This window comes from Leucopleurus acutus (genome assembly GCF_964270905.1).
Source record: "Leucopleurus acutus genome assembly, chromosome: 2".
NCBI lineage: Eukaryota > Metazoa > Chordata > Mammalia > Artiodactyla > Delphinidae > Leucopleurus > Leucopleurus acutus.
The window spans coordinates 179,716,869-179,741,940 of NC_139143.1; the positions used below are offsets into that span (position 1 = coordinate 179,716,869).

Below are 25,072 nucleotides of genomic sequence, written 5' to 3' on the forward strand. Positions count from 1 at the left end.
GATCCTGCAGCCCTCTCTTTCCCTGCCCTGCAGATCATAGAGGCCACATATTCCATTTGGTTTAGCTGCAGGATAGAAGAGGATTACCCAACCTGCCTTGGGCTTTTCATGAGCCCCAAATAAGTTTTTATTGTGTTAATCCCGTAAAACTCTGGGGTTAATGTGTTACTGCAGCCTAGCTTCTCCTATCCAGATCAACACAGTCTTCCAGGGCTCTCCTTGGTGACCCTCAGGTTTTGGCCACACCTCAGAGATGCCAACCCCACCCATCTCCAGACATTCTCAGCCCTTCCCTCCAATAGCTGAATGGCATGGGGTATCTTCTAGTAGTTGAACAGGAAATTCTGGAACCTCTACCATTGACTTATATGTGACCTTGATTGACGTTGGCCTTGGCCATGTGACTTGCTTTGGCTAAACGAGTGTTCAAGGACATGATAGGCCGATGCCTTAACTGCGCTTCCATGGTTTGAGTTTTTTTTCTTTAGCTAGGATGATCTACCATAAGAGGATCAACTGTCAGACAGCCACAGCCCCTTTAGCCTAGGCCCCAGAAAAAACAACCATGGATGAGACCTGTGCCCAACCCATCTGCTGGAATTCAGCCCAGATAACCTGTTGCCTGAAGCAGAGCTGCCCAAGTGAGTCCAGACTATATCAGCTGAACCACTTTGTCCTAAACGTAAACACAATCATAAATACTTGTTGTTGCCTGCCACTGTGATTTGGGTCCATTTGTTATGCAGCATTATTGTGGCAAGAGCTGACTATTACACTTGGCCCTGAGGGAACTTGAATTTCCTGAGTAGAGTCTCTGGCAACTTCCCACAACTGGATTTGTGTGAAACAAGGAGCTGCCCCTCCACCCCTCCTCCAGGGAAGAGCACGCCCTCCATGTCCTTCATCATCCCCCTCAGTGCCCGTCCCGAGGTTGCATGTCCGGAGGTGCCCAGTTGCTGCTATAGACCAGGAAGAATACAGAGCCATAGACTGAGGTGGGGAAAAATGTTCTGTTTTAATTAAACTGACCAAAGAAGCCAAGACATGGACAGAAAGAGACTAAGAACAAGACTGGAAGTAGTTTAGAAAAGAAATGAAAACCAATTGCAGAGATGTCAGTGCCAGATGGGATGGAGGGAGCAGGGTTGAGCCTTCACGTCAGCTCCAGGACCACTGTCAGGGCGAGCACCAAGGTGAGCCGGATGCCAGCAGGGCCAGACGTGGAACCTGTGCAGGGAGCAGCGTCAGGGCCTGTGACCCACCCGCTTTGCTTTCTGGGGGGCACAGGTGTGTGGAGCCTGGGGACCGCAGAGCTTTGAAGGGCCCCAGCCAAGAGTCTGGACTTCAGTGTTAGGATGGGCTGGGTTCAAGTCCTAGCTCTGCTATCTGTCCCACCTGATTGTGCGTGACCTCTTCCCTGTCCCAGGCCTGCTGGGTGGAGGTCAGGCTCCCCGGTGGCCATCAGGATACTGCAGTGGGGACTAGGCGTGGGGGCCTCCATCATGAACTGTGAGATTGGCTCACTGTGGGAAAGGGAGGGCTGGCAGGCCTGGGGGGAGTGTCTGTGTCCCATGGGGTGGTGCCCAGCTCGGGGGCAGCTGAGGGAGGGCAGTATAAAGGGCCCCACCATCCTATGAAGTGGTCAAGGGCCCCGGATCACAACCCCACGGTCAACGCTAGACACATCTTCTCGGGACCACGGCAGCCGAGCTCTCTGAGAGAGACTTTGTCCCTCGAACTCCCTGCCAGCTGCTTAGGGATGCTTAATTGCTTTAGTGCCCACTCCTGACCTTTGACCCAGACTCTGCCCAACTAGAGGTCAATTATGTGCCTACGGCATGAGGGAGGGGCAAGGTCATACAAAGGGGCCGTTTGGGGGACCAGAGCTTTTAAGCTAGAAGCTCTGAGAGTGGAGACTTACCATTGGAGTCCTCCGTTCCTTTTGGGATATTTGGGTTTTCTGTTGGGAAGAACAGAAAGAGAACTAGAGCGTGGATGGCATTTGGAACTTGGCGAAGGAAGCCCCTCATCCAGCACCCGCTGTGCGGTGTCATGTGCACCCTCTCAGGGCAGCCACACGGCCTCTGCGGGCTGGGCGGTATCAGCCCCATTCTACAGATGGAAAAACTGAGGGAGGGGAAACAGTTTGGCCAGCGTTGCCCAGCTGCTAAGTGGTGGGTCTGGGATTTGAACCCAGGGTTCTCTAGCTCCAAAGCTGTTATGGTTTTAACCACTGAACTGTAGTGCTTCCCTGTGGGGCACCCTCTCAGGGCAAATTTATGGGACTTGGGCCCCTACTGCTCCCTCCTCCTTGGGAAAGCTCCAACCAGGGGCCTCCCCGGGTAGCCCTCCCGATCCGCTAGTTGGGCGCAGCGTACCAAACACGATGAGCCGGGTGTGTGTGTCGGTGGAGCCCAGAGGGTTCTGGGCCGTGCAGCGGTACATGGAGCCGTTGAGCTCAGCGGGAACCCGCTCCAGCACCAGCTCCTTCCCGTCAAACTCAGCGCTGCCGTCCAGGAGGCGGCTCCCGACCCGCGTCCACGTGAACATGGGCTCTGGGAAGACTTCGTTCTGTTGGCCAGAGCAGGAGAGAGTCGGGTCACAGGAGGAACCATCCTGCCGGAGCAGGAAGGGGCCAGAGGCATGGCCTGGCCAGGGTGGGTATTAACACATTTTCATCGGATGGGTTGGGACTGGCTGCCCAGACCCCAGGAAGGAAAGGACTCTAGGGCTGGAAGGAATGTCAAGATCCATGCGCCACGTCTGCTCTAAGTTGCAGGTGGGCGAGCACATCCACGCGTGCACCCCGTGCCATTCCTCGTGGAAGCCAATTCTGCTGTGACACAGATTAGGGGACTGAGACCAGCTGGCCGTGCTGGAGGTCAAGGGGAGGGGCTTAGAGCGTGCTGCCAGGGTTGCTCATGCCCCGTTGGCGCCTGATGACCGCCCGCCACCCTTGCAGATGCTCAGAGAGAGGCTGACCTGAAATCCATGGACCAGAATCCTCACTGTGTCCCCGACCCGGGCTCTGCTGGGCGTCATCATGATTTGGGGTCCTTTGGGGGCAACTACAGGGAGAGGAAGGCCAGGTCAGAGAGGTGTGTGTGTGTGCGGGGAGAGGAGACTAAGCAAAGAAAAGAGGTGCTGGCGGAACGGAAGAGAAAGTCCCCATCCAGATCATTCATTCATGCCTGCATCCATTCATACACGTTTCCCGAGCCCTCGCTGGGACCTGGGGATTTAATGGTACAGAGCACAATCCCTGTCCTCGTGGGGTTCACTCTCAGTGGGGTCAAAAGACAGCACAAAGCGGTGTAACAAGGGGTCAGATCGGAGAAGCCCAGGGCACAGTGGAGTCAGGGATCCCAAGGGAAGTGCCACCTGGGAGACGACTCAGCTGCTATAACAGGGAGAACCCTGCTCCAGCGCCCAGCCCTGCTCAGAACACCCACACTCCCACCTACACCAAACCCTTGTGAGGTGCGCTCCTGCCTTTATCATCCCCATTGTATAGCTGAATTAACTGAGGCTCAGAGAGGGGAAGTAACTTGCCAAAGTTCACACAGTGAAGAAGAACTAGGATGAAATTTCTGGTCTCATTACCCCTGCTCCAGAGAGCCTTCTACCAGGTTAATATGCCCCGTGGGGTTTTTCTGGAATCTCTGGGTTGGAGGTGAGTGGAAGGTGGCAAAATGTGGGGGGAACCATCTCCCTCCCTGGGCCTGGCCTGTGCCCTTCCAGCCTCTCTTCCTCACCTGCTTGTATCACTTCTTTCAAGTCCCTTAACTTCTCTGAACTTGGGAGACAAGATGCCCAAGGGTGCTGCCCTCCTATGAACCAGAGCATATCGGGGATGGAAGAGCCACTGGGATCACTGAGTCCAATTTCTCAGGTTTCAGATTGGGAAACAGGCCCAGGGGTAACGAAGAGACTTATCCAAGGTCACCCACAGAGCCAGTTTCTCTTGTCCCATGACGTTTGCGCCAGGCTTCTTTCTGCCAGGTCCATTCATCACTCATTCATTCATTTAACAAGTAATCATTGAGCCAACTGTGTGGCAGGCTTTGGGGCAGGGCTGGGGACGCAGTGGTGATGGAGACACGTGCCTGCCGACACAGAGCTTACACTTTAGTTGGGGAGACATTTGACACACAAATAAGTACGTGAATAAGAAACTACTGGAGAGCCATGGCACTGTGTGGAGAATTGGACAAGTGGGGAGTGATGGTCTGAGTGTCTCTTCCAACGAGCTGACATTTCAGCTGAGATGAAGCTCCTGAAAAGGGTTCCAGGTGGAGGGAACAGCCAGGACATGGCGCTGAGGTGGAAGGTCAGGGGTGATGGGGGTGGGGACTGGGCCAGACCCCATAGAGCTTCCTGGGCCAGGGGGAAGCGATAGGGTTTTGATCAGAGTGCCATGCTCTGTGCCACTCTCCTAGCAGCGTCCACCCACGTAAGAAAGGAGTCTAGTCTGTGTGCCCCTGGACCAGTCACTTCCCCTGGCTTTCCCCAAACACAGGGTGGGAACAGCCAAGGCAAGCCTTGTCCACCCACCACACTGGGTTGTTAGGAATATCGGGAGACGGTGGGTTTAAGGGCTAACATTTGTCCAGAACATCCTAAGTGCCTTGCGCTCTGTGACGTGCTTTATGCACGACCTCATTTACACTTCCAACCTCTCGAGATTGTCCCCATAAGGCAATGAAGGCTTGGGGAAGTCAAGTAACTTTCTCGTCTTTTTAATCAACATTCAAGTGCTGTCAAGGTCCCCTTGCAGGTGAGAAGCGCTGCATAGGCTGCTCTGGCCCTGCGTCATTCAGTCTCCTCTTCTCGTCCTGCCGGGATGGCACTGTCCTGCTGCAGCCAGCAGGGGGCGTGGAAGGGCATCCCTGTCCCGGAGAAGCGTGAGCAGGAGAACCAGGGCAGACAGCTTCCTCTCCTGGGTCAGATTCCTAACTGCCTGGGTTCCTAAAGACCCCGCCCACCCCCTTCGGGCCGCGCCTGGGCCTCCTGGCTCCAAGGGGAGGGAACTCACATTTATCAGGTGCCTGACATGTGCTAGACGTCATTCTAGGACCGTCTCACCCATCTTGGTGTTTACGAGGCAGGTTGCCATGAAACCCATTTTGCAGGCCGTAAAACTGGCTCCCAGGAGGGCAGTGGCTTGCCCGAGGTCACACAGCAAAGAAGTGGCAGGGGCGGGACCTGAAGTTGCACAGGTCTTTAGAGCGAAGCTTGGAACCCGGGGTGGAGGAGGGGGAAAGCTGGATGCCTTCTTCCACGTGGGCAGCCAGACCCCTCCCCCGCTGCCCTGAGCTGCCAGGTCCAGAGGCTCCTGTGTGGAGCTGACCCCGAGAGGCAGAGGGTGGGTAGGCAAGGGGTCTGCTTTGCCCTCACTCTTCCAAGCTCGATCCTGGCAGCTGCCGACTGGCAAGAGCCTTGGTGGCAGGTAGCCCCTCTGACTCCTGCCCTCACTGCTGCATCCAGATGCTTCTGTAAGCCGGGGCAGCTGTTGTCACCCACACGCTTCCACCACGTGCTGACACCCACTAGCAGCTCCCGGTGGTCAAGTCCTGGCCCCTCTCTCCTGCCCCTAGAACACATCACTGAAGGTACCTGAAGGAAGGTTCTCAGGCCCTGGGACTTCCCTCCCCTCAACCCCTTGGACATATGGAAAGAGTGGGAGTCAGGAGACCCAGGATTGAGGCCTGTCTTCTACTCTCCAGTTACGTGACTTGGATGAGTCAATCCAACTTGTTGGGCCTCAATTTTCTTACCTGTAAATGGGGAGAATAGACTGCTATCCTACTATTAGAGGAGTTGCTCTGAAAATGACAATGGGGGAGAGATATGAGATGGAAATGTGAAGTGGTGTGCATCTGTTCAGGGGCGTACAAAAAATCCCGATTATATAACTGCTCTCTTTACTCTCCTTAGCATTTTGCTGCAAGGAGAGCCTTGTGAAATCTCACGGTAAGCTCCTCTAGGCGCCCCACCACAGGAATTCTAGGTGTTCACTAAGACAACCACTCACCCACTCATCCACCCACTTATTCACCCATCCACGCATCCATGCGTCCATTCGTCCATCCAACCAAGCATTCATTCTATCCATCCATCCATCACTCTATCATATTATTCATCCCTCCATCATATCATTCATCCATCCATCCAAGCATTTGTTCTATCCATTCATCTATCATTCCATCATATTATTCATCCCTCCACCGTAACATCCATATACGTACCCATAAACCTACTAATCCACTCACACACCCATTCATTCATCTACTCAAACCATCTAGTTCTTTATGCCTAATCTGTGTCGATCACTATGCAGGGCAATGTTGGGGATACAATAATGAGTAACAACAGTAGCTTATATTTACTGAGTACTTACTCTGTCACTATGCTAAGCACTTTGTATGCACGCCTTGTTTAATCTTCACAACAACCCAGAAAAGTATTAAGTAATTGATTATTAGGGAAGTGTTTATTAAGTCATACGTTACAGATTGTGCTGAGCCCTGTACCATGTGAACAAGGCAGGTAAAGACCCTGCCCACGTGCAACTTAAATTCTAGTGGAAGCTCCAGGCAATAAGAAAGTATATCATATACTTGCACGTGGAGATAAACGCAATGCCAGAAAGCGAAGTAAGGAATTGATGGGGCCAGGAGGAGGAGGCTGAAATAGGGTGTTCGGGGAAGGAGCCTCTGAGTAGAAGATTTGAGCAGAGATCTGATGAAGGAGGGATTGAGGATACCTGGGGTAAGATTAATCTAGGTGGAAAGGAAGGACAGTGCCAAGTCACAGAGGTGGGTCTGAGCTGGGCATATTCAAGGAAGAGTAAGGAGAACCCTGTGGCTGGAGCAGATGTAACAGAGACGAGTGTGAAAGATGAGCACCGTGGGAATGTAATTTTAGATGTGATGGCGGGCTAGAGGATTATTCTGTTTTGTTCTGACTTTCATATATTTTTAAATGGTGAGGAAACTCACATAAGGGAAAGGCACTGTTCTTAAGAACACAATTTGACAAATCTTCATAAATGTGAACATCTGTGTCACCACTATCCCAGCCAAACTCGAGAACATTCCCATCCCTCCAAAGGTCCCCTGATGCCTCCTTCCAGTCAATTTCCACCCTCCATATGTAAACACTGTTCCACTTTCTATCCTCAGAGGTGTGCTCCCTGTTCTAGGAGTTCATGTAAATGGAAGCGTGCAGTCTGTACTCTTCTGCCTGATGACTCTCACTCAGCACGATGTCTCTGAGCTTTGTCCATGTTGTTGGTGTATTAGGAGTTCATTCAACTGTATTGAAGAGAAGTGGTTCATTATATGAATATATCACAGATTTGTTCATCCATTTTCCTAGTTACGGACATTTGGGTTTTTTACAGTTGTTGTTGTTATGCGTAAAGATGCTGTGAGCATTCAGGTCTTTGTGGACGTATGTTTTCATTTCTCTTGGGTAGATACTTAGGAGTGAAATTGCAGGGTCATAGAGTAGGGAGGGGTATTTTTATCTTTGTAAGAAACTACTAGTTTTCCAAAGCAGTAGTACTGTTTTATACTCCCAGCCCTGTATGAGGGTTCTTATTGTTCTACGACCTTGCCAACATTTGGTGTTGTCCGTCTTTCCCATGTTAGGCATTTTAGTAGTTGTGAAATGGTATCTTACTGAGGTTTTAGTCTTCATTTCCCTAATGATGTATATCTTTTTATATGCTGATTAGCCACTTGTACATCCTCTCTTTAAAATCTGAGTTATCATTATTGATCTGCAGTAGTTCCTTATATATTTTGGATACAAATCCCTCATCATATCTCTGTACTGAGTATTTTCTCTCAGTTTGTAGTTTGCTTTTCCATTTCGCCACATTTCACTTTCTTAAAAGTATCTTCTTAGGAGCAGAAGATTTGGATTTTGATTAAGTCCAATTCACCACTTTTCAAATTTGCATTTAGTGCTTTTTGTGACTCTTTAAGAAATCCTTGCCTACCTCAGTGTCACAAAGATATATTCCTGTGTTTTGCCCTAGAAGTTTTATGATGCTGGGTTTTACATTGAGGTCTGGGATTCATCTCAGGTTAATTCTTGTGTGTGTGTGTGTGTGTGTGTGTGTGTGTGTGGTAGAGGTCAGGTTCATTTCCTCCTTAAGTGTGTCCAGTAGTTCTGGGGCCATGTATTAAGAAGCATTCTCTTTTCCCATCGAACAGCCTAGGGACCTTTATCAAAAATCAACTGACTATATGTGGGTCTATTTCTGGGCTCTTTTTTTGTTCTATCAATCTGTCTACCATTGGAGGGTTTTCGGTGGGTGTGTATGTGGATTTATATTTTAGATCAATCAGAGTGGAGAACAGAAATGCACATAAGTGGAAGCAGAAAGGCCAGTTTTGGGGCTACTGTAATAATCCAGTGTGAACTGCCGGTGCTTAGATTGGGTGGTCGGAGAGGAAACCATGAGACAGGGTAGATGTGGGATATATTCTGAGGTTGAGCTGCCAGGGCTTAAGGATGGCTTGGCTGTTGGGTAGGAGAGAAGAGGGGGAAAGTGGGTGACTCCAAGGGTTCTGGCTTGATCAATGGGAAGAATGTAGTTGCTATCTACTGAGATGGGCTCTAGGACCACCAGGCGTCTGTCTTCTTAGGGGCAGTGGCATCTGAGCTGGGGAGGGCATCCCTGGCCGCGGGAACAGAAGAAGCAAAGGGTCATCACAGGGGGGCATGCCCGAACCCTTGCTGGCCTAACTTTTAAAGTCCTGACCAGATGACTGGATTCTGTGCCCCGGGGTCATCTCATGCAGCCCTCTGTCTCACCCCCATGGCCAGAGTACAGGGTGCCTTGATTGTGTGAAGGGTAAGCACTCACTCAGGACCCCTCTGGTTCACACCACTCTCCACCGGTTACACCCACTGGCTCCATGGGTCCTCACCACAGCCCCACCGGATGGGCAGTAGAGCTCAGTGGTTAGGAGCATGGGCTCTGGGGTCAGACCTGGCTGGGTGACCTGAGGAGAGTTGCTCTAAGCTTGGGTTCCCTTACTTATAAAATGGGGATAATGATGGCGTCTCTCCGCTGCCTGATAGGGTCACTGCAAGGAGATCTTGGAGAAAAGCATCTTGCATACAGCCTGGCTGCCATCACATGTGCCAAACATTTATGAGGTTACTATTATTCCCCCACTCAGCAGGTCAGAGAACAAGGCTCAGAGACCTAAGAGGCTTGAGACCTCACCAACTGACAGCAGCTGCGGTAAGACGGGAAGCCAGCCTGGGGGTCTCTTCACTCACCCACCCAATTTGGCCCCTTCGCCTGGGTGGCCCTGCTGTGTCCCCCAGTTCCCCGTGGGCACACACATATCTGTCATGCCCACTGCCTGTGAGTGGGCCTTTCTCTTGCTCTGATGATGGAGGTTGGGGGTGCACACCAGGTGGCTCCGGTCAAGGGAACCATCTGGAATCTGGGACAGGGCAGGCAAGTGCTTTACTATGGCTTGGGATAGGGGGTGGGAAGGGGGTGGAACAAGCCAGTGGCAGCACCCCGTCCATCACTGGGAGATGTGAACTGCAAGCTCACCTTTCCAGCTGCTCGGAAGTCCTTGTCTGGTCTCGTCTTTCTCATTCTCTGTGGGGGTGGGACAGGGAAGCCCTCCCGTGGGAAGTCAAGCCTTGGGCAAGAGAGGCTGGGGGCGGCTTTCATGGGCAAGGCATTCCGTTGAAGGGTCGAGGCTGCTCTGCCTCCCAGCCTGGAAGCAGACTGTATCTTGGGGACAGGGAGGTTCAAATGCAAGAAGGAACTCTGGGAAGAATGGAGGGTTCAGAGGAACTGGGGGCGGGAGTTCTGGCAAGGTGGGAAGGCTGAGAGAGGGATCTGGACAGGCTCTGTGTGGGGATAATCCCAGCACCTGGCACAGGGCCTGGCCGTAAGGGGTGCTTGTGAAGTTTCTATGGCATGATGAGCAAATGGTACTCAGGGGGCAGGCACCATGACAACAGATGCCCTGAGGCAGCACAGTGAGTGGAGGCTAAGGGCAAGACACTGGGGCCACACTGCCTGCCTTTGAACCCTCCCCCACTTACCTTGCGCAACTTACTTAACCTCCCTGCACCTCAGTTGCCTCGTCTGTGATAGAGGATACTAATAACGCTGACCTCATTGAGTGACCATGAGGATTACCAATTGGGTAACTGGGTTACTAATTGTGTTCATATGAGAAAAGCAACGGTCCATGGTATATAGTAGGTGTTCAGTAAATGTTAGCCCTTATTATTATTTTCTGTGTGGGCAAGTGGCCTGTGGGAATCAAAGGGCCATTTTAATCAGACTTCAGACAACTAACCCCATAGCCAGCAAGGGTGCCCAGTCCTGGGGCTGGTAAGTTCAGTGGTTGGCATAGGGGAATTGGAGAAGGCACCAACAGACCCGGCTGGAAATCCCAGCTCTGCTACTTACAAGTTGGCGACTCAGAGAAAGGGACCCCACCAAACTGAGCCTCAGTTTTGCCCACCTGTAAAATGGGACTGCATGGTAAACTGCTTGTGAGGAGTGAATGAGAGAATCCTTGCATATGTTCCTGGCACAGAGTAGGTGTTATATGTACATGAAATCCTTTTCTTGGTGTTTGGTGCAGGGTTTTCTGGTGGACTCGCTACAAACAGAGACGGCCTTTGGACCCCCAGGCACAGGCTGGGGTCTCAACCCTCGTCAGTCATTGCTATCTGTCCTCAGTCATGAGGGGCCTCGGTTAGGGGCTGTAGATGTTTCCATGCAGCTCTTCACCACTGCAGGAGAGGCAGGGGACAAGCCCTGGCATCTTGGGCTCTGGGTTCAGCTGCTGGGTACCGAAAACCAAGGTCCAGAGGGCTGTGGGCAAAGAGGGCCAGCACTGGGTCAGTGTGCCCAGCTCCCCGCCCCACCCCACCCCAGTCAATACTAATCCTGGCTCTGAGAGCCTCATATTTCTAGTAGAGAAGGTTCCACATGTCCCGTCTCCCTGCCTTTACTCAGCTGGGAGGAGATGTACAAGGGGAAACAAGGATCTGCTCTGGGGACATACAGAGTTGGTGCTCTGTGGGAAGAGGAAGCAGGCCCCAGATGGGGATTGAATTCTCAGGCTGAGCTATCCCTGGGTATCCAGTTTCCTGGTTGCGCCCACGTCCCACATGCCTGCAGATGACAGGGTTTCCATTGTACTTAAAAGTGTAAGCGAGAGCAGTATCCTCCCGCGTCCTATACGTTCCCTACCCCAAGCTGGCAAAACTACCTTCAGTCTTCCTGACCCTAATCCGACAAGCTTCCGACCTGCCACACTCATGATCCTTACCTAGTAACTGTCCCTGCACTCAAGGGTCTCTTATTTCAATCGAGAAAACCCCTTTGTCACCTCCTATGTTCCCATCCTTCCCTGGACGTTTCCTGACCTGACTCAGCAACTCTCCCTTATGAGTCCCAACTCCTGTGTCTTCTTCACTCACCCAGCAAACTTCCCTGGGAGTGTCCTGTTCCATCTTCAATCTTGAAAACCTCCCATGTTTCTAACACTGATCTAGCAAAACTTCTGTGACTTCCATATCCTTGATCCTGCTGGACCAAACTCCCCAGACCTCCCTGTAATTTCCTATGTCCTCCAACACAGCTCAGCAAACCTCCCAAATAGCCTGCCTCTGACCTCCGTGCCTAACCCCGACCCCGGCTCGCTCCAACTTCCCATCTCCGTGGTGGCCGGCAGCCCGCCCTATTCCAAGGCTCCCCACCGCCCATCTCTGCAGGGGCCCTGCAGAGTGGCTTCCGTCGAGCCTCACCCAGCGTGACCTCTGCCTGCATGGGCATCGACAGTGCCGGGTGCGTGACCTCACAGCTGAAGAGGGCTTCGTTGTCGATCTGCGGGTTGAGCGTCCAGGTGAGCAGGGCGCGCACCTCCACGGTGCCGTCACTGCCCGGCGTATGGCTGTGGCTCAGGAAGTAGACGGGCTCGGAGCTATGGACCCAGCGGGGGAACTCGCGGCTCACCACCGTCTCGGGGATGTTCTCGGTGGTTGGCTGGAGGGGGATGCTGGGATCCGGGGTCAGGCTGCGGGAGGGGCGCTCTGTGTAGGAATGCCCGCCCCGGCTCTCAGCGTCCAGCAGGGACAGTGACCTCTGCATCTTGGTGTCGTCCAGGTCACGGTGCAGCAGGCCGCGGAAGGGCCTGCTGTCCTGGAGGGGGCCGGAGCTAGCAGCCGGCGGCTCTGACAGGGGCACTGCGTCGATGGGCTCCCCATCTCGTTTGAAATAAACCTGAAATTGCAAGGAGGGTGTGGGAAAAGATTTTGCCCCAATGACATGGACCTCCCAGTGGGCTCTCAGAGGAACTGGCCACAGGAGTCCAATCCTTCAGGAGCCTCCTCCTCCTAGTAGCCTTCCAGATGGACCGCTCTCTCCCTCCAGCACCCCAAGCGCTCTGAGTCAGCTCGGTTCAATGGGGACATGCAGGCTCTGGCGGCAGAGGCTGAGCTGGTGAGCCTCTTTGAGCCTCAGTTTCCTTACTGAGAACACCTACTTCAATGAAGGGAATGAGAACACTTACTTCATGAGGCTGTTGGACGCTTAGAAACAGTGCGTGGAAAAAGCACCCTGGACACGGCCCTGGCAGCCCCCCTGGGCTCCAAGGGTGTGGTCCGTGCCCACCTGGGGAGAGCAGGTGGGTGAGAGTGAAGGTGGAAGAGCGCCAGAGATTAAGTGAGATGTCAGAAGGAGAAGGAAAGGATCTGTGTGTGTGTGCGCACATCCTGGAGGTTTTGGAGAGGAAGACAGGAAACAGGTGTGCGTGTGGGAAGGCGCTAGGTGCGGAATGAGGCAATAGGCCGCATATTCTCACTTCCTCCGCCAACAGGGAATTGGAGTTTTGAGAGGCGGCATTTCATTTAATTTGCTGCCTTTTTATTTTGGTACATATGCCAGGGGCCTGTGGGGATTGGGTGTATTTTTTTTAAATAAATCGATGGGAGACAGGGTGAGAGGAGGACAGGAAGCAGCTCTGGGGACGCTGGTGCCAGTGGGGAAAGGGAGCCGGAGGATGCGGGGGAGGACCAGGTGGGGGGGCGAATGAAACGTGGGGTGCGCAGAGTCTGTCAGAGTTTACAGCTCCAACGAAGAATCTCTTATGCACATAATAGCCTGCTTTGGGGTTTTTCTTTCTTTCTTTCTTTCTTTTTTGAAAAGTGCTTCAAAAGCAGGTTTGTAATGTATGTCAAAGAATTCTTTCAAGTTTTGATATCGCAGGCAAACGTAAGGTGCCTGGAATGTGGGGAGATGAGGACCTTTCAGATATATATATATATTTTTTACATATATATATTTGAATATTGTACTGCTGTGTCTTAAATGGCAGGAGATGGCCAGCTCGGGGAGGAAGGGGTCTTCCTGCAGCCCCAGGGCGGTGAGGAGACTTTCTCTGTGCCCTGCAGAAAAGGAGTTTTTCTTTGGGGAAAGAGACGAGCTTGTCTCATTTTCGAGAGGGCAGACGTCTTTGCGGGCTCCAAAGGGAAACTTGGGACCACGCTCTTCTCTCGCCAGTTGCTGGCTCTGAAGCTGCTTTTTCGTCTGTGTCCTCAGGACTGTAAGGTGCAGGTGGAGGGAGATGGGCCTCATCAAAGGCTCATCTCTGCACCCCCGCCTACTGCCCCCCGTGCATCTGAGCACCTGCTTACTGCCCTGTCTTGGTTCTCTCCACTCCTGTCCTGTCCTGGACAGCTGGTCCTGGGGTGGGGCTGGCCCGGTCCCAAGGTCACCCCACTGGATCCTGCCTGTGAGACAGTCAAGGGTCTGGAAGGAGGAGAGCCCCTGCCTCCCCACCTTGAGCTCTAATCCCCCTGCCCAAGGCTCCAGCCCCACCCCTAGTGATGTGTGAAACTCACAAGGTCAAGACTCAAAGTATCATATAAGGTTGAACTTGGCCTTGGGAGCACGTAGCCCGTAGGTTCTCAATATGGTTCAGGGAACTCTCAGGGTTCCACAGAGGTGCCTCAGGGACCCGTTAGGGCAACTTGCCCTTCCTTCACTTTTAAATGTTTTCAACATGGGGCTTCCGTGTATTTGAATCAGACCAAACAGGTCCTGATGCTTCTAAAAATGCTGAAAAACTATAATGTTGCCCACACCCTAAGCCTCCTCAAAGAACCTGAGGAGCAGAGGGCAGGTCTCCTTGCTCAGGGTCATTTGGTGCATGTGACGTTAGGGGCTAGAAGACAGCCCCCGACATGCTCTCCCATCCTAGCCCCTCCCCCCCCCCCACCCCGCCCCTTAGAGCGGCCATGACAGTAACTCGTGAGCTGCACTGACAGGCCTCAAAGCGCTTAGGGCGGGGCTAATAAGGAGTTGGCCCAAACAGGGATTTCCCCCTCCTCCCCGCTTCCCACCTCCCCCTTTTCCTCCCTCCTTCCTACCCTCCCCAGTGGACTTGGAGCTGGAGGACATGACCTTGAGTCCCAGCTCTGTCAAGAACACAGTGGCTGACTCTCTCTACATCCCTTGCCTTCTCCGGGCCTCATCTGTCTCCATCCTGTTCAATAACTGGGGTAGGGGTGTGCTTGAGGCTGGGCTCCCCTGAAGACCACCCTCACTGTGCAGTTCAAGGATTTCAGGGTCCAGGAGAAGCGGGGGTTCTCAGCACCAGGGGGCTGGGAGCAACAGAGGCATATGGGCGCCTGGGTAGGTCAGATGAGTGGACAGGGTCAAACCAAGGCAGACGGGGCAGAGTTAATTTATGCAAGCTGTGGCCTCTGTCCTTCGTTCTGCAGAGTGAGCGCTGTGGTGACAGGGGCAGCTGGACGGGCCATGAAGGAGGGCGGCCCGGCAGGGACGAGGAGGGACGACTCCAGAGGTACTCACCGTGGGCGCTGGTTTCCCTCCCGACACGATGCAGACCAGCGTGAAGTTCTGGGCTTGGTAGCGGCTGAAGGGGGCTGGTGTGTCAGCGGCCACCACCTCAATGGAGGTGGGAGGAGCTACTCAAAAGAGAAGCACAGGAAGACCAACGCTTAACTGAAAGGTTCGGGAAGAGTTCACTGATTACCTAGGATGGGCCAGGTCCCACACTGGGCATTGGGGTGGGGGACAAATATTGCACAATTCCAGGGGGTGCCACTGGCAGCAACGACAGTGAGAAGGATATCCCTACTGGGCATACAGACAAGGCCCTGCCTCACGGGGCTTACAGCCTGGTGGGGAAGACAGCCATGAATCAAGTGATCACACGGTCAACTGTGCTAAGTGCCTCAGATACCAGGAGGTATAACAGGATGTAAAGGGACCCGCTCAAGCCCGAGGAAGCGACGCCGTGCTGTGCCTGAGGACGCAAGAGTAGGCAGAGGACAAGTGTGGCAGGTGGAGGGAACAGCATGTGCAAAGGCCTCGTGACAGTTGGCTCAGGGCAGGGGGGATGGAAGGCAGGCTGTGTGGTGGGAGGGCAAGGAGGGGGGATGCGGTGCCTGCTGGGGCTGGGGAGATGTGCAGGGCACCGCTGGTGGGTCACCGCTTGCAGTGGTGTGCTGTGGCTGGTTCCTACCAGCTCCTGAGAGCCGATTGTGACGTTGCTGGGAATTTTGTGAACTAGTTCTTAAACTGCTGCTAGATCGAAGCAGGCCAAGATGGGCATCTTTACGCCATGGAAATCAGCCACCACTGCAAATCAGGGCTTTCTTGTTTGTTTCCTTCCGCCGTCCCCACTCCAGGCCCCCAGAGAGCAGGTTTGCCAGCCCACCGCTGGCTGTGAGTTTTTCTTCTTTGTCCTGAGAGCAGGAGGAAGAAGCCTTCAAGCAACAGCAGAGATATGATCTGAGCTGCATTTTGAAGAGACCGGAAACACAGAGTGCTGTTTAAGCCAGCGGGATGGGTCGCTTAGACCGTGGTGAGGGCAGAGCGGGAGAAGCAGATGACTTTGAGAGATATTTAGAGCCAAGAGTCTTCCCTCTTTCTTTTTATTTTCCCCCCAAAGTTGGCTTATTTTGATTGGTCCCGCTTCCCACCAGCTTCCCTTTCTGCTCTCCTCACCGCCCACTACTGGCTGGTTTGCCAAAGCAGGTGTTCCCAGGCACCGTGGGTTATTGAGAGGTCAAATGTGGAGCCATCGGGCACTCCTGGGTCCAAGTCCCAGGGAGGTCACCGCCACCTCCATGTCCTTGGGCAAGTTACCAAAACTGTGAGCCTCAGTTTCCCGATTTGCTAAGTGGGATTAATCCTTGGCAGACACATTTGAAGGATGAACCAGCTAATCGATATGAAAGGGCTTAGCACGTGCTAGGAACTCACTAGTCTTATGATTCTTGAGATTATTTCCGCAACTTCCTTGTCATCAGCAGGACAGGAGCCAGAACCTTACAACTTTGCTTAGGAAAGGCTGTCAGTTCTGGCTTCTTGTAGCCTTAGGTCAAGTGCAGTGGGGGACACAGAGGAAATGAAGAGGAGTGGGCCTTTCCTTCCTGCAAGGGGTTTTCACTCCAGTTAAGTTTAATTAAATCCGACAAACATTTCCTGACACCTACTAGGTGCGGGCATGGTGCCAGGTGCTCACCACAGGCACCCAGTGATGAAACGGATACAGCGCGTCGAGAAGCTCACAGTCTGGCGGGGGTGACAGACGCCTGGCAACTCTATTTTAAGGTCTAGTGAAACGAAGCCAGGTATGAACCATTCATTCACTCAGGCAGCCGCCACGTGCTGTCGCAAGGGAAGCAGAACAAACGGGAAACAATGGGAGAACAATAGATGGAGAACTGTAATTAAGTGTGAGGTGGTAGGAAACAGATGGGAAGTGGGGTAAGGAATTCTGAGAGGGGAAAAACACACCAGAACACTTCAATTATCCACAAGTCACAGTCTGCCATCTAAGTTTTCTAGGACTCACTGAAAGCCTGGATCCCACGGCAAGAACAAACAATGACCAACAGTTAGGAGCCAGGAGCTGTTCTAAGCCCTTCACGTGCGTTAATTCATTTAATCCTCACCATGCATCTACATGGTTTATTTATTCCCGTTTTACAGATGGGGAAACTTAAGAGGTGAAGTGGCTTTCTGGGGTTCACAGAGTTTGGATTGGAACCCCAGCACCCTGGCTCCAGGGCTCAAATACCGACACTAAGCTGGAACACTGACATCTTTGGAAAGAAGAAAGAAGTTCGTACCTATCGGCACCTTTAGCCCTGAGTGCACATTTTAGCTGCTGGGAATGCTCATTTACCTGACGCATCTCAACTCTCATGGGTACCTTTAATCCAGATCCTTGGAGGAACTCTTCCCGTGGGTGGCTCTACTTAACTCGGATGCCCCAAAGATCAAGGGACCATGCCAATTAAAGCTTAGAATAATTCTCTGTCACTGCTCATGGTGGCTTATGGGTAGGGATAAGTGTACCCTCCAAGAATCCTAGGCAGCTGTCCCCAACCATTTTGGCAGCAGGGACCGGTTTTGTGGAAGCCAATTTTTCCTCGGACGGGGTGGGGGGATGGTTCAAGCGGTAATGCGAGCGATGGGGAGAAGCTGTAAATACAGATGAAGCTTCGCTCCCTTGCCCACCGCTCACCTCCTGCTGTGCGGCCCAGGTCTTAACAGGCAGCGGACCAGTACCAGTCCACGGCCTGGAGGTTGTGGACCCTTGTACTAGAGGCTCAGGGCTAGTCAGGGGGCACCTTTAAAACCCCTCATTTCTTCTTTCTTACTTTCATTGAGCAAACAGGAATTAGACACCTAGAACCTTCCTTATAGGATTGCTTTGAGGAATAAATGAGATGATGCTTACAAGATGCCTAGCACACAGTAAGCCTGCAATACAGTTTAGCAATTTTAATTAATATTATTTATCTCACTATTATGAAAGAGATAGTATAGGACGATGGTGAAGAGTATGGGCTCTAAGTCACACTACCCAGGGTTTAAAGACCAAGCTGTGCCATTTGCCAGCTGTGTGACCTTGGGCAAGTTATGTAGCCACTCTGTGCCTCAGTTTCCTTATCTGCAAATTGGAATTATAGAGTACCTGTGAGGATTCAATAACAAAGTACCTGAAAGTGTTTTGAAAGTGCATGTCAGGTGCATTTATCAGCCAGATTTATTAACATTCTTTCTTTGAGGCTCTTTGCTACTTTCTGGAAAAATAAATCATCGTCTTTGCCTTTGAGGCATTCACGGTTTCGTGAGGAGACCAGAAATGCTCTGGACCTGCACTGTCTAATACAGTAGCCGCCCCCCTGTGGCTCTCAAGCATCTGAAATGTGACTTTTTCAAGTTCATATGTGCTGTAAGTGTAAAATACACATTGAATCTGGAAGACAATTTTTTAAAAGCGTGTTAAGTATACCATGAATATTTTTATATTGGTTACTTACTGAAATAATACATGGGATACACTGGATTTAACAAATATATTATTCCAATTCATTTTCACTTTTTAAAGCCTTTTCTTAATGTGGTCTTTAGAAAACCTACAATTAAATATATAAATATATATTTCTATTGGAGAGGGCCAGTCTAGACCTTCCATTTTACAGGTAAGCAAACTGAGGTCAGAGAGAGGGAGAGATTTGCCTACAGTCACACCATCAGTCAGTGGCAGTGCCTGGACTGGCACCCAGGCCTTCCAAATCCTGACCAGGCTTCTTTGTACAGCACAAGTGCTCCCCCCAACACACACACACACACACACACACACACGCGCACACACACACACACACACACACACACACACACACACACACACGTACGTTCTGGAGCTCTGCACCCAAGTCACGCACACTACCCACACAGACCCTGATTGGGAACTGTGTTCCTGTCCCTCGTTATACTTCTGAGCAGGTGTTAGCAATATGTACAGTTAGTCAAGCTCATAAGACAATAACGGATTTCAGTTGTATGGAGCAGGACACGGCAGAGCTGCTAATATCGGCGTGGACAGTCCAGGTTTCCCACACTCTGCATCAACGTATTCCTCAGTTGCTGCGTCCTAGGAACATGTCACTCTGCATCTCGCCTCCTGTAGCCCGCCGGAGGGCTCTGAGTGCGGGTGGTCAGGGAGCTGTCTACACCCGGGAGTCCTTGGCTGCCTCGGGATGCTTCACTCCACACGTCATCCTCTCCCCCTTCTTCCTCTCTTCCCTTCCGTTGACTACGCACAGCACTCTTTCGCCCACAAACTGCTGCTTCTTAGGCTCGTGGTCTAGCACCTTCCCTTACTCTCAGTCTTCCCCGTGCCCATCTTCTTCTCTACTTCCATCTCTCCCTCCTTTTCCAGTCCCATTCTCACCTGTATCCCCACATCCATCCCCATCTCCATCCTTTTCCTTTTCCAACTCCATCCCCATCTCCATCCCCACCTCCATCCCCATCTCCATCCACTTTTTTTCTTCTCCACCTCCATCCCCATCTCCATCCCCACCTCCATTCCCATCTCCATCCATCTTTTTTCTTCTCCACCTCCATCCCCATTCTCTTTTCCATTCCTATTCCCACTTCTATTCCCTTCCCCATCCCTAAATCTACTCCATCTCTACCCCCATTCCCAACTCAATCCTCATATCTGTCTCCATCCCTCCCTCCTCCAAGCCCAACCCCATCTCCATTCTCATCATCCCCATCCCTGCTACAATCTCTGACCAAGGTCAAAGCCCCCTTATGACTCTATGCCTGGAATAGATCCCGTGGCCCCAGAAGCAGTATCCAGTCAAAGACAGATGGCCAGCTGCAGTCATGGGTATAAAGGTCCCGGATGAGAATAATCCCAAATTCAAAGCTGGGCTACAGAATGAGCAGTATAGAGCAAGGCCACCTGGCTATGATCCAGGTGGCATATAATGGCAAAGAATCATTAACAAAGACCCCTAGATCACCAATTTCTCCCCACTCTTCTGAAGCAGTACCCAATGCACCCAACATAAGTGCCTCATTCTTATGGACACTGAGAGTGTGTCTTCAGGGATGTCCGTGCTAGTGCAATGCTCTCCTGGGGCAAGGGTGGGTACCATGCACCTGAAAGGACCCTCCTCAGAGACACTGGGCAGGCATATTTGGCCTGGGCAAGGGAGAAAGAGTAGTAGTCATAGCAGTAAGACCCCAGACAAAGGCAGATCTTCAGAATTTACAAACCACTTGTGGATATACCACGGTACTTGTGTAACCCCAGCCCTGTGCATTAGGGAGAGCCCCTCAGTTCTACAAGTTCACCATCATGGTCAAACAGAGGCCACTGCCATAGAACTCCCCTGAATCCACTGCCCCCAAGTCAAGCCAGTGGACTTCCCAGTTTAGTTTTTATTTATTTTTAATTTTGGCTGCATTGGGTCTCTGCTGCTGTGTGCTGGCTTTCTCTGGTTGCGGCGAAACGGGGCTACTCTTCGCTGCGGTGCGCGGGCTACTCGTTGTGGTGGCCTCTCTTGTTGCGGAGCACGGGCTCCAGGCGCACGGGCTTCAGCAGTTGCAGCACGTGGGCTCAGTAGTTCTGGCTTGCGGGCTCTAGAGGGCAGGCTCAGTAGTTGTGGCACACGGGCTTAGTTGCTCCGCGGCATGTGGGATCCCCCCGGACCAGGGCTCGAACCCGCATCCCCTGCATTGGCAGGAGGATTCTTAACCACTGCGCCACCAGGGAAGCCCCCCAGTTTATTTTTGACTTTGCCTTAAGCAGAGAGAATTGCTGCTAGAATTTTCTTCGACTGATTTTGTCCAGCATCTGGGAAGGTAAAGCGGCTTCACATCTGACACGGCCACACAGCACAGCACGCCTCTGTTCCAGTCCATTGAGGAGGGGGCAGGAATCAAAGTTATTTTAGACTCTACTGTTAACATCGACACAGTGAGGCAATGGTTGGGTGATCGGTTTTATGAAATTAACTCTGAAATATTGCGTTTTTCTCTTGAAAGCAGAACTTTGTTTCGGTCATCGTAACTCACTTTGCAGATAATGTGATGGCTCTTAGCTCTGTAAATCATCCTTTGGCTTTTGCAATTCAGGGACACAAACCTGTTGTGATATAAACCCCAGCAGATCTGGGTCTAACTGTATCTACTGGAGTTAAATTCTCTCCCCACCATGAGGCTCCCCCCAACTCCTCCCAGGGAACCAGCTCAAATAGAGTGAGGCCAAGGTTCCAGCCCAGGCTCTGTTACCAACATCCCATGGGACCTTGGGCAAATCAACTGACCCACACGGACATCAGTCTTCCCATCTATAAAATGGGTTCAATAAAACATATCCTGCCAAACTTTCAGCTTCCAAGATTTTGGGAGAAGAAGCAAGTGAGAATATGGACATAAACCTTCTACAAGGATGGTGAAGTAGAAAGGGATTATTTATATTACCTCTTCAATTGCTCTCACTTCTCCCTGGGCTGGGAGGGACATAGAGGGGAAGTTCTTCTTCCTCTCAGGGGTGATCACTGTCTGGAGGAAGGGATAATCTCTCCTTTTCCTTGAGTACCTTGTGCTAAATTGGTCTTAGCACACTCCTGCTCTGGGTGTCATTTATCAAAGGGCGGTAATCAATTAGATTTTGGGGAGGAGTGGGGGAGGGAAAAGACAAGTTCAAAATTACATTATTTGCAAAAATCCATTCTTTCCTCTCAGCATGCCTGCTCTATTGACTGCCTTCTGTTTCAATCAGCTACTAGTCACTATACCATATTCAAAAAAAAGAAAGAAAACCACCCTCAATATAAAAGTGTTCATGAATATAAATATTCCTCCATGCTTCCTATTTTAATTTCTTTCTTTCTTTTTTTCTGTCCCACATCTCTGTGTCTTTCCCATCCTCTCTACCGGTCTCTCTCTGCTTCTTTAAGATGCTACTCAAAACAGCATCTCTTCCAGGAAGACTTCTCTGCTCCAGCCACACTGAAATGCCCCAGGTTCCTTCCTCGCCTTGCTCACCTCCTCTGTGCCCCGGACATACTAGCCCTTCTGTTGGTTAATTCAGCTTCATCCTTCAGGTCTGCTGTTAACTGTTGCCTCTTCCAGGCAGCCTTCCAGCACTTCCCCAGACTGGGTTAGGGCTCATCCTCTGGATTCCTGGAGCATCCTGTTCTTGTCATACCCGTAGGTGCTTGTCATTCTGTCCCGGGCCCACGTCTGTTTCTCCATTAGGCTGTGTGCTTTCTGAAGGCTGGAACTTTGTCTTTCTTTAACCTCAGAGCTAGTGCAAGCCTGCCACGCAGGGATTCAATTTCAATTCCTGTTTGCTTTTTTCCTTCTTTCACTTCTAGTACAGATAAGCACACAATCTGTGGAAGGAATCCCGAAAGACCTTGCAATGCCGTGGGCCCTGCCACCACCTCTAGCCTTGTCTCGACCCTCTCCCCAACACCATGCTCCAAATATACAGAGATATTTTTGGTCTATAAACACCCTAAGCTTGTTTCAACCCCGGGGCCTTTGCATCTGCTCTTTGCTTTGCCTGAAGTCCTTCACTCAGCTTTGAGCAAGGCTGGGTCCTCCTTATCTTTCAAGTCTCAGCTCAAATGCCACCTCCTAATCTAAACGAGGTGCCTCTTCTATTCTCTGTCACAGCCCCTCGTTATTTCTTCATAGAACACATCATAAGGTATAGTTATTTCGTATACTGGTTCTCACACTTGTCTTTTTTTCCAACACACCCCACTAGTATGTAAGCACCATGAGGACAGGAACTCTTCTGTCTACTGCTACATCCAAGGGCCTGACACACAAGGATTTGCTCAATAAACATTTGTCAAATGAATGAGCTGGGAGGAGGGACTTAAGTGTCCTGCCCTCCCATCCCTGTCCAATTTGGAAGGGCTGAAATCTTAGCCATGTCCAAGCCCCTCTCTCCCAGCAGAAGCCTGAGGAAGAAACAGCCCACCAGCAGAAGGGGGGCTCCAGCAAGAAAAAGAGAGAAGGAAAGGCACAACGCTTTGCTTTATGGGAAAATTAAATATTGAACTGAGTAGTGACGGCAGCCAAGGGGAAAAAATACTGACAAAAAGCCCCCAAATGGAGCCGCCATCAGTGACAGGAGAGATAAACGCAGTGTCTGTGCGTATATGAGCTGCAATGGGGCCCTTTTATGCGGCATCTGCTGAGCCAGATCGCAACCCCCAAGCTTGGAAGCGAGCGGGAGCCCACGTGCCGATGCACCGGCGAGGGGTGGGGATCTGGGTCCAGGTCATTGCCAGCGTCGGTGGCCACTGCCCAGACCCTCCCTGCCTGGAGACGGAGGCCCTTCTGAGTGGAGCGGGGTCACAAGGGTACCCAGTGGCTGCGGGTGTAGCCCATCCACCCCGCCTTCCTCTCTGAGGAGAGCTGGTTGGCAGCCCCGTTCACCGGTTCACCTGCCTCGCCCCTCCCCTGACAGCTGTTGTGCTTTCCAAGTGGTAGGAGATAAAATTAACAAGCCCAACTGGAGGCCCTGGCTGGCTGCTCTGGGGGAGCAGGGGAGTGCGAGGCGGGTGGTGCAGCGTGGGAAGTGGTGAATCGGTGAGGCTGGGCCAAGCAGGATGCAGCTCGGGTTACTGCTAATGCAGAAATAAAATCCCACGAGCACCTGTGCACACGCACAGACACACACACATAAACACACACAGACACAGACACACACACAGACACACAGACACACATATGCATACGCACACACACAGAGACACATAAACACACATACGCATACACACACGTATATATACACAGACACACACATATGCACACACAGACACAGTCACACACATATGTATAAGTGCACACACACAGAGAGACGCATACACACAGACACACACGTATATATATACACACACACATATGCACACACAGACAGAGACACACATAAACACACACATATGTATAAGTGCACACACAGAGACACATACACACACACGCACACACACAGACACACACACATGCACACACACAGACACACATACACACATATGCATACGCACACACACAGAGACACATAAACACACATACGCATACACACACACGTATTTATACACAGACACACACACATATATATGCACACACAGACACAGACACACATAAACACACACATATGTATAAGTGCACACACAGAGACACATACACACACATACGCATACACACACACGTATTTATACACAGACACACACACATATGCACACACAGACACACACATATGTATAAGTGCACACACACAGAGAGACGCAGACACACACGTATATATACACACACACACATATGCACACACAGAGACACACATAAACACACACATATGTATAAGTGCACACACAGAGACACATACACACACACGCACACACACAGACACCCACGAGGGCAGTGGGGAGGCCACAGGTCTTGGTGCCGGATGTGAATCTGCATGCTAGTGCTATTTTGTACCTGTGCCTTTAACCTGGAAGTTCTCAAAGTGTGTTTCCCGGGCCAGCAGCTTCAGAACTTGTTAGAGATGTAAATTCTTGAGCCCAATTCCAGACCTGCTGAATCAGAAACCTGGGGGTGGGGGTCCAGCCACCCAGGTTTTAACAAGCCTTCCAGGAGGTTCTAATGTAAGTTCCACAGGGGAATTACTGCCTTGACCTTCTTAAGCTTCAGTCTTCTCGCAGGGACAAGACCCACTCCAAGGTAGTGTTATGTGAACTAACCATTAGGTCCGTAGTGGGTGCTTGGTAACAGTTGTGAAAGTTATTACCGACTGGTAGGACAAGGCTCAGGGGAGTTGGAGAACCTCAATCCAGCTTCTCCCGGCCTGGGCAGACAGGGCACAGGGAGAGATCCCTGGAGGCTTTCCGGCTGTATGCACTGATCGGATCAAAGGACCTCAAATTCCCAAACTACCTGCCCCTACAAGTGGAGCAACTTTCTGCTTGTGCCCTGATTGGCTGCTTGTCCACGTTCCGTGTCTTCTGATTGGCCTCCTGGGCTGCCAGCCCCAGGTGGACCCTCCCCCCACCTCCGCTTTGCTGTCCGGAGGCAGCCTGTCCAGCAGCCTGTCTGCGGCTACCGCGTGTGACTGCCCCAGCCCTGCCACGCCACTGTAGTTTATGTGGCAATAGAGTGAATGTGTTCAGGCCCACGATAAGTGCCATTTCCGCAGAGATG

The 25,072-nt window shown here is 51.6% G+C and overlaps 1 protein-coding gene across 1 annotated transcript in view; it reads right to left on the reverse strand.

Moving 5' to 3' along the window:
• Positions 1-1,153: 1,153 nt before the first annotated feature.
• Positions 1,154-25,072, reverse strand: part of IGSF21 (immunoglobin superfamily member 21) — a gene marked incomplete at both ends in the record, with an annotated part of 243,625 nt that continues 219,706 nt past the window's right edge. The window contains 6 exons of the mRNA XM_082865087.1: positions 1,154-1,227; positions 1,922-1,960; positions 2,379-2,571; positions 2,983-3,068; positions 11,815-12,289; positions 14,882-14,997. Coding sequence (XP_082721213.1) covers positions 1,154-1,227; positions 1,922-1,960; positions 2,379-2,571; positions 2,983-3,068; positions 11,815-12,289; positions 14,882-14,997 — 983 coding nt within the window. The remainder of the gene's footprint in view (positions 1,228-1,921; positions 1,961-2,378; positions 2,572-2,982; positions 3,069-11,814; positions 12,290-14,881; positions 14,998-25,072) is intronic.